The sequence below is a fragment of the Panthera tigris genome, chromosome A1 (assembly GCF_018350195.1).
Source record: "Panthera tigris isolate Pti1 chromosome A1, P.tigris_Pti1_mat1.1, whole genome shotgun sequence".
Classification (NCBI taxonomy): Eukaryota; Metazoa; Chordata; class Mammalia; order Carnivora; family Felidae; genus Panthera; species Panthera tigris.
The window spans coordinates 86,156,994-86,170,113 of NC_056660.1; the positions used below are offsets into that span (position 1 = coordinate 86,156,994).

Sequence of the window (13,120 nt, forward strand, 5' to 3'; positions counted from 1 at the left end):
AATTAGTAATCGGTGCGGAGTTATTTTAATTCCTCCTCTGAGAGCCATATTAATTCAACTGTGAAAAGCTTGGTCTGAAGATGCTGTCACCTGTGGTCCCTTGTTTTTGAGTCTGGAAAGATTTCGATTGATCTTAAGTATATTAATAATACTTAAGCAAACATAAAAGAAGTCTGTTGACTGCAAACAAAAGGAGTTATTATCCTTATTTTCAGGTTTTTTTTTCTAGTAACTGAACACAGGTTACTGTTTGAACATGGTGATACCCTGCAAAGAGCCAAAGTAAGTATTTTTAGACATTCTAATTATTCTAGTCACCATGAAATTGTGACCTATGTAGAAATATGTTTGAACCAAGTAACTTCTTTACTTCTTTTTTAGGAACACTGAAAGAAAAAAGTCCATCCATGGATTATAATTCAGTCCAAAAGAGAGGATACTTATTAATACTAAGTGCATTTATATTGTCCCTCTGCTTCTTAATTTTTTATTTTATATCAAATATGCACAAGTTGGAGTTAAGAAGAAAGTCAGCTGAACTTAGGTTAGTATGCCATTACTGGTGTGGTAGGAACGCTTAATATATCTGTTATTTATTTATAAGAATATCTTCTTTAAGTAGCATCAAAGTTTAATTAGCAAAGTTGTTTAAAATGGGTTTTCAAAACCTCTAAATGTATCAAAATTTTCCTAACTGATTTAAAATTTTCTCATAAATGTAGCTTTATTGGATTTGCACATTCTACGCATCATATACATGAATCTATGATAGAGTCTTTTATTTTTCAACTGTATTGAAAATATCTTCATTTACTCAATACCCAAAAATTTTTATAGCACTTCTACTTCACAATATATATCTAAAAGAATTTACAAGATCTCAAAGAGATATTTGCACACCAATGTTCATACTAACATTTTTCACAATAGCCAAAAAGCAGAAACAACTCAAATGCACATCAACTGATAAATGAGCAAACAAATTGTGTTGCATATCCATAGTGGAATATTTTTCAACATTTAAGAAGAAAGATTTTCTGGCACATTTACAGCATGGGTGAACCTTGAAGGCATTATGCTAAATAATATAACCCAGTTACAAAAAGACAAATACTGTATGATTCAACTTGTAGGAGTTATCTAGAATAAATTCATAGAATCAGAAAGTACATTGGTGGCTGCCAGGGACTATGAGTAGAGAAAAATAGGAAAAAATAGGAAGCTGTCTAATGGGTATTGAGTTTCAGTGTTACAAGATAAAAAAATTTCTGGAGGTAGCACAGCAAGGTGAATGTATTTAACACTACTGAACTGTACATTTGACAATATTCAGTAAATTCTAGGTTGTCTGTGTTTACATTTAAATTTAAATTATAGAATTTAAGTACACTAGAAAATATTCAGATAGTAAATTTTAGGTTGTCTGTATTTACATTTACATCTAAATTATAGAATTTAATTTTTAAAAACCTTTTACTGACGTTTCTTTCAGTTACATAAATGAGTGAACTCTAGTTATTCTGAATGATGGAATATGTATAAATGGTGTAAATAAGGAGATAGTGTGGAGCAAGGAATAGAAGAGAAATATAGAATATTTCTACTTTCAAAAACCAGATTTCTAACTACAGAGGTTGAAATCTGACATATAAAGTTATATGACATCAAAAACAAATAAATCCCCATAAAATGGAATTACTACCAGAGATCTGAGGTAAGAGTGAGTATAAGAGATTGCAGTTAAACTGCAATAATCTTAGAGCTCTTCCAGAAGGAGGTAGATAGGTAGCTTGGTGTTGAAGATCCCTTTAGCAAGTGTTGAAAAAGAAGTTGGCAATAGCTTTGAAAGATAATGCGTGGGCGCCTGGGTGGCTCAGTCGTTAAGCGGCGACTTCAGCTCAGGTCATGATCTCGCGGTCTGTGAGTTCGAGCCCCGTGTCAGGCTCTGTGCTGACAGCTCAGAGCCTGAAGCCTGTTTCGGATTCTGTGTCTCCCTCTCTCTCTGACCCTCCCCCGTTCATGCTCTGTCTCAAAAATAAATAAATGTTTAAAAAAAAAAAGAAAAGAAAAGAAAGATAATGCGTAACAACCCCCTGCCTCCTGGCTCCTTCATCCATGTATTACCAGATAAGTTATCCTTTTTTTTTTTCAGAAGGCTTTGTTATGAAGTGGTTCTCAATGCCTCATTTCAATATACCTTTTGTAAGATCCTACGATTTATTAACAGTTTTCAAGCACACAACTCATGACTATAGAAAATCTTGGAATCCAGCTGATTTAAGGTTCACAGAAGAGTTAGTTCAGGGGTCCCATTATTTCCGTCCTAACCCGTGGAAAAAAAGTGCCAATTGGATTGTAGACTCTGTGATAGACTCTTAAACAAGAAAAGTGAAGAGTTTAAAGTTGAATTTGTAAAATTATATTTTCCCAAATTTAGAAAATGAAATGCTTTGGAAGTTAATGTATGGCTGAGATTTTCAAGAATAAACATTTCACTGGCTTCAGGTGTTCTAGGGTGTCCAACTGTCCCAGTTTGCTTCAGACAAGATTTCCTAAGACGAGACTTTCAGTGGCTAAACAGGAGCAGTCCCAGGCTAACTTAGATAATTTATTACCTAATGATGGTAGGGCCATAATTTATACTGCATTCTTTTTGCATAATTTGCATTGCATTCTACTTCCCAACACATTGATCTTTCACTACTGCCATTCTTTGATATTTTCAAAGTCTTTAAAAACTGAGAAATGACCACTTTCATTTTCACTACTTAAGCTGTGAAATTAAAACATTCAACTTGAACAAAGCCTGAATCAGAAGCACCTGTGACTTAAACTTTCTTAACAGAAAGTTGCCTAAAATGAAATTGTCTAAAAGAAGTCATTAGGAATGTGAGAGCACAGAGTACACTGTACCACTCACTCTAGTCCCATAGAACAGGGAGGTGGCTGTGATGAGTTCCTAACAACTTGCCTTACACACAGCAGGCCATTTAAAAGTGGGCTGATGTTGTTCATGCCAGCAATAAAGATGATGACATTTGAAAACAGATTATGATGATGATGACGTAGTTGATAATTTGGAAGACTAAATTGTGTTCTAGGATTTGCATCAGTATAACACTATCTTATAAATTACAACATGAGTGAGTTTCTTCATTACATTCCCTGGATTCAGATCTGCCTGTCATCAATGTCTGATTGTGTAACAGTAAGCAAGTTTGTTAAATGTACCAAACTTTACCAACCACATCATATTTAAAATAGGGACATTAACATTATTAATTATTAACTAATCTTGTTCTCAGGACTAAACAAAATAGTAGAATAAATGACACATAAATAAAACATCTATATGAACTTCTAATAAATGTTCTGAGTTCTAGGAGTCAGGAAACGCACAGTACCCTCAATTTTCTCCTTCTAGGAAGGAGTTGATGCTCATTTGTCAAAGTGCCTGCATCCTGCAAAAACAATTCAAATTAACTTGTCTAAATTCTTTCTATAAATAGTTTAATTTATGATATAAATTTTATTTATTCTGGTAACTAGTTATTACAAGCACATCCTTAGGTTAAATGTAATTAAACTGATATTGTTCTACAAATCAATTGGTTCTTGTAAACTGTCTCTGCTCAAAATGGATAACATAATGCCTCCCTTTAGTTTTTATGTTGTCTTCAGGGCTATCTTTCTAAAAATTGGGGCAAAACACATTTTACTTTCTCTCTCAGATTTTTCCAAATTCTCCTTTATGCCTATAGAACAACACAATAACTTATTATAATTATCTGAACAAGTCCTATCTTGTTATACTTCACATTACACAGTATTTCTATGCATTGTCTCTAGTGAAAGCCATTTCTCATATTCATTTGTATTTCATACTTCCTTATTTTTGCTTGGGAATTATTTTGCCTCTTCTTTTCTCTTTCCTTTCACACTCGTTGAAAATTGCTTACCTTTCCAAAATAAAAACACATTCAATATTTTATTAGATTTTCCATAATCCTATCCAAAACCAAATTAATTGGGCTATATTACTATACAAAATTGTTCCATATCTCTGATAATTTTCCCATCATTTTAGCACATGTTTAATAACTGTTTTACCATTACTCCTGAGAAAATTTTGCATTTTCTGCATCATTAAAACTAAATATTGCATTTTCTGCATCATTAAAACTAAATATAATAACATAATGACTAGTATGAAGTGTGATCTTTAAATGTTTACTGAATGAAGGCATCTTAATTATATTTATATTTAATTGAATTATCTTTGATTGTCATAACCCAATCTGCTTATTCTTTTATTATAATAATTATTCAATAATTTAAAATGCAAAATTGGAAGTTCTTCCTTCCATTAATCATGAAAAATTGCTTCATAATTAATTTAAAATTCCAAATGTTAAAACTCTGCTTAAAATCATTAGCTTTGGATTCTAAATAATGATTATTGTTACATTTAATTGACAGCTCACTGTGGGCTAAAAATTGGGCTAAGAATTTGTATTCATTGTTCAATCCTCAGAGCAACTTAGTTTACCACTGTTTTTATACTCCATTTAAACAATGAAGATAGACTGAGACTCAGAGAATACACCTTAAAAATGCAATGTCATGGACAAAAATTTCCAGAATCAAGACTTAAGCCCTATGTGTTAACCTAATTCTAACTAAATTTTACTAATTTTGTACATCCAAATTTAAATCAATAGAAAATCTGAGTTGGATTAAATATAATAACTAAAGAGGTGTAAATAATTCCAGATGAGAGGGACAGAAAAGGACATTGCCAAGAATCAATGGCTTTTAAGTTAGAAAACCTAGCTAAATGTGTTTCCCTGCTGATGTAAGCAGGCTTTTTTTTTTCTTTTTAATATATACTGTGGCCTTTTAGGATTGAAGATAACATCCAAGCCAGGTATGCTTCACTTGTAGAATTTCAATAGAAACTATTGACTACACATTGGACACCTGTAGATTGATGAAAGTATATATCTCTACCTTGAATCAATAATGGATATTCGAACAAAGCTACTATAGTCAATATATACCTTCTCTCAGTGAACCATATGATGCCCCCCTTTTGGATTTTGCTTTACCTACACACAGTAAATATCCAAATTCTCACAACCAGCACTAAGAACAAGGTCCAACCAATGCCATTAATATTGTGAAGGGGGTAGAACATTCCAAGAAGAGATGAGAAAAGGAATCTCCAGGTACCCTCACTCTTTTGTTCTTCACTTAGAGACAGTGAACCAGAGGTGATTTACACAGTATCTTCGCAAAATTTCAACATTGTATGAAATTTCATTTTGTATCTTGGGGCTGAATTTCTCTCTCACGCCCAGCTTCAGAGAACTTGATGACTAACAATTAAATAGACAAATAGCATTATTTACATTGATAGGTAACAATTCTCCAAAGGAAAATTGAAGCTTTTTCCTTCATCATTAAGGAAGGTTCAGTTTATATTTGAGTACCTACTTTGGTGGGTAAGATCACATAGGCAGGAAAAGGACTGTTGTCTTATAAATTCATCCCAAAATCTTTTATGACAGATCTCTGATTCAGATGGAATAACCAGACCAAGGCTTCCTAATCTAATTTGAAAATACATCAACACTCAGTAGATCAAAGATTAGTTATTATTCATTTCAATATCAGATATTTTTAAATTAAAATATTTTAATTTAATTTTAAATATCAACTATTTTATCTATATTTTCCTGTCCCAAGTCATATCTCATTCAGAATAAAACTCTCATTTTCTTTAAAATATTTTTTATATAATTCAGTTTTGTGTATGTTTGCCATACTATTTTGTATTTTACCTGAAAGCATATAGCTGAGAGGTTAATATCAATTTGTTAAAAGTCAGACAATCTAGATACGATAAAGGAAATTTTCAACGTTTAATGTTTGTGGGCACAGCTTTTGGGTTCCCAGGGAAGCTACACTTTTACCAAGGTCAGAATGACTTCACCAAACTTCAAACCATGGGCTCTATTTCTGACCTGAGCACATATTGTCATTTGTTTCAATAGAAAATAACCTAAAAAAAAATCCAAACCAAAGATAAGAGTAAAAATATCCCTAAGTTCCATTCCCATACCTCCAAAGCCTGCAAACTTGTACATACTTGAAACAAAATAAAGTTTATAATTTTCTAAGATATCTTCCATAATTCAACAACAACAAAAACATACATAATTCTGTATTAAACATTCCTTCTCCAGAGCACTCTGTGTGAAGATTGTGTATCTCAGGAAACTGTCCTCACTTGGGCTCGAATAAAACTATTCTTTTTTTATTATTTAGAAATTCTAAAAGTTTTGCTCATTTTGCACCAAAAGGTGTCAATTCTGGCTCTTCCACTTATGAGATATGTAATTTGGCTTCTGTCCTTTTATCTGGCCCAGTGAACTGGGGTTTTTTTAGCAACTGAATAAAGATGGCAATATTAAAGTCCCACCATGATTGTGACAAAATGATGTAATATCTGCAGAAGATCTAACACAGAGCCTGTCACGTATCATAGATGCAAGTATTGACAGGTGTTACATCCTTTCACAATGAGAAAACAAGAAATAAGTCCAGGGATTCATGAGGTGATTTAGAGATTGACAAAATATTTTTTTATGTCTGAACAGCTACACATGGTCAGTAAATTTAGAAAATCATTAGTTCATTAAAATTTAGCAAATCAATAATTCAGCTTTCATGGTTTGGGGGAGCAAATCACATGGGATGTGGTCTCAAAAGTGATTTGTATTTCTTCTGTTTAGGTAACAGAAATACAATGTGATCTCTGAAAAGACAAAGAACAGTTATGAAGCATAAATTTATTATTAAACTCACAATTACTTTGAACACTTTTCCTAGATGCAACAGGTCATAACAGTCCTAACAGTCATGCGTCCATGCAAAATGCTGATTATGCATAAAAACAGATCTATCCAAATAAATAAGCAAAAAAGAAAGCAGGTGACAAATTGCTAGAGAAGTTTTGCAGAGCAATGAAAAGAGCAAGAATTTCCCTCATAAATCTCTTGGATACTTTCCAGAAAACTTTTTCTAGCTGTTTCTTTCTTCTGGTATCCCTAAGAAACTTTTATACTGTCTGTATACTACCTAATATTTCTCTCTATTTATAATATTGTTAGAAATAAAAAGAGATTTCATAAGAAATATGAAGCCTATGGAGTTTCAATGGCCAGTTTATAGCTATAATAAAATGAAGATGCAATCCTAGATCTTCTATGTTCATATCTAATCTTCTTACTCTTATATGACATAACAAATTAGTTCATGAGATTTTAAGAATGTACTTCTGAAACTGAAGAAAAAATATCAGGCAGGCATTTGATTAAATTATTTAGTTCTGAGACACCAATAAATTATCCAATGGTCTCTAAATATCCAGTCTCAGGATATTCTGTTGGACTTTTTGCTGCTGAAGTCTTCCCACTATATTTAGCCCTGTCAACTTCTATTGTTCTAGATATTTTTGCTCATGTATGTTTCAAGAAAGATAGCATATAGTTAACAATTGGTGAGATATGTAATTATTTGTACTATATTCCATATATATGTGAATGATGTTCAAATGTTTCAACTCAAAATGGTAATACTGAAATACTTGAATATATTAATTTTTCTTATCTTTTTCTTCTCAACCACTGACTTCAGTTTAGTGTAGTCATTAATTGCAGAACGTACATCAGAAAATTATATCCATCTGGAGGATAGAAGATATTGCCTGGAAGACAGAACTCCATCATGCTCTATCAGAAGGGAACTCTTGCTATAAAGTTGTATCAAATCAACACACAATCACTAAATTACACACACACACCTGCACACACACACACACACACACACACACACACACCACACATCACACATCTCCTGATAAAATCAACTACATTATTTTAATTCCTAGTTGTTCACTCTCTGCAATGTGTGTCATCAAAGAACAATGAATAACAGCATTGTAACTGAGTTTATGATTCTGGGCCTTACCCAAAATCCTGAACTGCAGGGAGTTCTCTTCATTGTCTTTCTCTGCATCTACCTTGTGGCCTTTTTTGGCAATGGGCTAATTATCATTGTTATAATCTATAATACCACCTTGCATACACCCATGTATGTGTTCCTCCTGGCACTAGCTATTGTGGATATCATCTGTACAACAAGCATTATACCAAAGATGCTGGGGACCATGCTAACATCAGGAAAGAGTATTTCATATGGAAGCTGCATGTCCCAGCTCTTCTTCTTCACATGGTCATTGGGGGCTGAGATGGTACTCTTCACCACAATGGCCTATGACCGTTATGTGGCCATCTGTTTTCCTCTTCGCTACAGCACTATTATGAACCACTATATGTGTGTGGCCTTGCTTAGCATTGCCATGGTTATTGCAGTAACCAATTCCTGGGTACACACAGGTCTCATCCTGAACCTGACTTTCTGTGGGCCAAATAACATTGACCACTTCTTCTGTGAGATACCCCCACTGCTCTCTTTGTCCTGCAGTCCTGTGAGAATTAATGAGGTGATGGTATATGTTGCTGATATTTCCCTGGCCATCGGTGACTTCAGCCTCACCTGCCTGTCTTATGGTTTTATCATTGCTGCCATTCTCCGCATCCGCACAGCAGAAGGCAAGAGGAAGGCTTTTTCAACATGTTCATCCCACCTCATAGTTGTGTCCCTTTACTACTGTCCTGTAATCTACACATATATCCGCCCTGCTTCCAGCTACTCATTTGAAAGGGACAAGGTGATAGCTGCACTATATACTCTTGTGACCCCAACATTAAACCCAATTGTGTATAGTTTACGAAACAAGGAGATGCAGACAGGGATTCAGAAAGTCTTTGCATTTTTGAAACATTAGTGGTTTCACAAGAGAATGTCAACTCTCTATTCTAGAATCATCTCCTAGAACATCTTAGATTTTACTGATCATTTATAGGTACTTCCTTCCCAAATTTCCCTACTCCCTCTTCAGAGTGAGAATGATTCATTCCACGGCAAATCACTTTCTTTGCTCCTCATTTCTAAAATACACTTATTTCTGGAGCATCTGGTGACTCAATTAGCTAAGCCTCTGGCTCTTGGTTTTGGCTCAGGTCATGATCTCACAGTTTCATGAGTGTGAGCCCCCGTGTTGGGCTCTGTGCTGACAGTGAGGATCCTGCTTGGGATTCTCTGTCTCCTTCTCCTGTGCCACTCTCCCATCATGCTGTCTCTGCTTTTCTTAAAGTAAAATAAACTCTAAAAGAATTAAAATAAAATTCACTTAGTTCTTACCATTTCACTACTGATTTATACTCCTCACTCCACATATTTCTAAATTACTTTCATTCATGAAAACTTTCACAACTACTCCCAGTAAATGTAAAGTGTTTATCTTATTCCTATTCTATTCCGGGCTGTCTCATTGTCTCCACAATTTTATATTTTTAGATTTAACAATGTGTAAAATGTAATATATATACCATCTCAAATATATGACATGATATATATCCCAAAATATTTCTAGAATATATATGTATCTTCTCATTCTCATTTATGCCTGTGTACAAGCATTTGCCTGTAGGCACAAACATCATATATATATATATATATATATATATGTATATATATATACACACACACACATATATATATGTATATATATACACACACATATATATATACATATATATATACAATAGCATACATATATATATGTGTGTATATATATATATATATATACATATATATATATATATACATATATATATATATGATGTTTGTGCCTACAGGCAAATGTGTGTATATATATATATATATGCACATACATTCACAAAGAAAGATTACTTCTAATATTATGAAACTAACTAGTCTGAATAAAATCATGTCTATTTCAATATATAAGAAAATATATGGCATTACTGCGAGACTTATTTGTGACACAGACAGTACAATTTTCCCTTGAAATCAGTTATAATTAAGGTTTCACTGCAATTTTTAAAATGCAGGCATTTTGTCATACATTAGTATGTTCCTGAAACAATCTCGTTCATGTCATTGTTGCCTACTTTAGGATTTTACTTCATGAATACAATAACCATACACTACTATTGGCATTCTTTTGTATAGCATGTAATGAGAAATCCTAAGTAAATTAAACCTGACAGGAACACAAAGACTCCTTAAATGCCTTAGAGCTGAAGACCACCCTGAACAAATGTTTGGTGAACAAGTCAGATTTATTTCATGAAGAGATAGGACATCATGAGTCAGTAAGAGGGTGCTAGAAGGAACATATTTCGGATTTTTTTGGTCTTTAATAAAAAAAAATCAGTCACACAAGGGGAATTTTCCCTAGATTGGTCCGAAAATGAGAGAAATTTACGTAGGAGGCAATTCAGCTTTAATTGGCAAAAAATAATGCAGTGGATGAGTTTCTATCTTGCTCTATCATAGTGACATTTTCCGATGTTGTTGTTCTGTGATTTTTTTTTTTTTTTAATGATCAGCAGAACACCATTGCCTAGCTGTTTAGCAAGAGAAGCTGAATAGACAATAGCTGGAGGCTGTTTTTTCTATCTCGTTTCTTTAAAATTAAGCTCATAGATGACTGTCTTCATTATGCTCTCTTCCTTATTAAAGAGAGCCACATGGAAGTCAAATAAGCAAAACAGATTAATTCCTTTATAAAGAAAAATATAAAATAATTGCCTGATTTTTTTTAAATAAAATTACGTGGTTATAAGCATGGCTTGAAAAATGTTAGACAGTCATTTAAAACATTCAGATTTATTTTCATTCTGATTTTTTATTTTAAGTGGACAATTTTAAAAGGAAATATAATTCTGGATTCCCGTCTCTCAGATTTTGTTCTGCGGTGGCTTCTATATTATTTTGCATATTATTATATTGCATGTTGTATTTTGTAATATGTATATGAAGGGATATCACATCAATATATTTAGGACTATCTTGTGTGATTTTCTAAGTAATCCATTATACTTGCATACAAGTCATGCAACATAAAAAGGAATGAATTCTGTGTATAGCTCGTTGTCTAGAATATTTATGTGTTTGTTATCCACAGGAGACTGTGTGAATTTGAAATCATATCTTCTCCATATTTCTTCCACAGTACCTTATACCTCTTAGCATTGCAAAAATCAGTCTCAAATTATAAGTCTATTGAGCACTTTTAGTTTAAGAGTAAGAGACCAAGAGTGGTTTCAGTATTTTGTGCCGTTTGTGTGTTGATATGTGAATGTGGGATGAATGTGGGATGGGGAGAAATAGGGTATAAAAAGGATGTTCTTTTCATTGTATCTAGTATTTTAATTGCATATGATGAGTATTCGACAATGATTTGTGCTAGTTCACTTAGAACACTGTTTTCATGAGGCAGCCACTCCGGGTTTGGACCTCATAGAGAGTATTTTAGATTTCATTAAATAAATATCTTATTCTATTGAACACAAAAGTAGGGCAAAGCCTTCTTAAATTTCTAGTATGTTCATCTACAGATAACATAAACTACTACGTCTGTCCTTTGAAACCAGTGAATAGACATGCCTAATGCAATGGAAGCCTGGTGTGCAACAGTCAATAGTGTCTAAAGGTGGAGATGTCAAAGGGCATGTGAGCTTTCACCTATTATTTTACACACTTTTTTAAGCATTATTGAGATATGATCAATAAATAAAATTGTAAGATATTCAAAGTGTATCTCACATCCTAAAAATAAGAATTGAGGAAACTCAAACATAAGAGACTCTTAAAAACTGAGAACAAACTGAGGGTTGATGGGGGTGGGAGGGAGGGTGGGTGATGGGTATTGAGGAGGGCACCTGTTGGGTTGAGCACTGGGTGTTGTATGCAAACCAATTTGACAATAAATTTCATATTTAGAAAAATAAAAAATATAAAAATAAGAATTGCTCAAAAACCAGCACTTACATCACATTGGACATAAGTGTATCACTGTGCCATCTTAAACTGTAAGCACTGACTGGAGGAGCAAATTTGGAAGTGAGGCACTTGGCATCCCCGAACAAGTTTGTAGTTATCATACATGGGGAAGGGAAGGAGGTATTTATATGATTCCAATTGCTACTAGTAGCTATCAACAAATATAAATACAGATTTGAAATCACAAACTAAATGATTGTATAAAATTGCATTGAGAGAGGGAGACACTAACACTGAAACCACTGGAAAACCAGTTGCAATATGCCATTTGGGTGTAGTTGTAAGATTTGGCTTAAAATTATACCTTTAAACATTTTGACTACCATTAATATTTATTTTATATTTATATATTATGTAACAAAAATATTTAAATATCAATACATTATAAGTTAAGATAAAGTGAATAATATTTTAGTATGCTTTAATATAATTAATTTACTAATGATACACATATTTTATCACATTCACACATAAAATCATATTAATATATTTTTTTATTAATTTGATAATATATTTGTTTCCCTTACCTTATGTTCATCTGTTTTCTCTCTTAAAGTCCTAAGAGACAGTGACAAAGTGCAAGTGGGGAAAGGGGAAAGAGAGAGGAAGAAAGAGAATTCCAAACAGGTTCCACATTGTCAGCACAGAACCTGATGTGGGGCTTGATCTCACAAACCATGATATCATGACCTGAGCCAAAACCAAGAGTTGGATGCTTAACTGACTGAACCACCCAGGCACCCCAATAATTATATTTTTAACAAGAGCAATATAAGTAAATATGTCTCCATGTTTTTGAAATCTTATTTAATTCTTCATGATTAGTGAATAGATAAAGAAAGATACAATGTCAATGACTTCAATTTGTAAGATTTTTGACAGCACAAATCTAGGCAATGATCTTTAACATTTGCTGAAAACCTCAAAATACAGAGAACCACATATATAGATCACCGTCACCAAAAAAAAAAAAAATGACAATAACATTTTACATCTAAGAATAAATTTATGATAATAACAGCAATTTGAGGACAATGGCACCATGAATATACATCAAGCAAAATCCAGAATGACGGAAACTCTTCACTATAAAGTATCCAGTTTCTTCAACAATAATAAA

General features: G+C 33.0%; 1 protein-coding gene across 1 annotated transcript; it reads left to right on the plus strand.

Annotated features, from left to right (window-relative positions):
- Window positions 1-7,990: 7,990 nt before the first annotated feature.
- LOC102952256 (olfactory receptor 13G1) lies at window positions 7,991-8,914 on the plus strand. The gene has a single exon (XM_007084981.1). The coding sequence runs from the start codon at window positions 7,991-7,993 to the stop codon at window positions 8,912-8,914; it is 924 nt and encodes a 307-aa protein (XP_007085043.1).
- Window positions 8,915-13,120: the final 4,206 nt, after the last annotated feature.

Excerpts from the sequence above, each read along its gene's own strand:
- LOC102952256 (XM_007084981.1), top strand. The coding sequence starts at position 7,991 with ATGAATAACAGCATTGTAACTGAGTTTATGATTCTGGGCCTTACCCAA.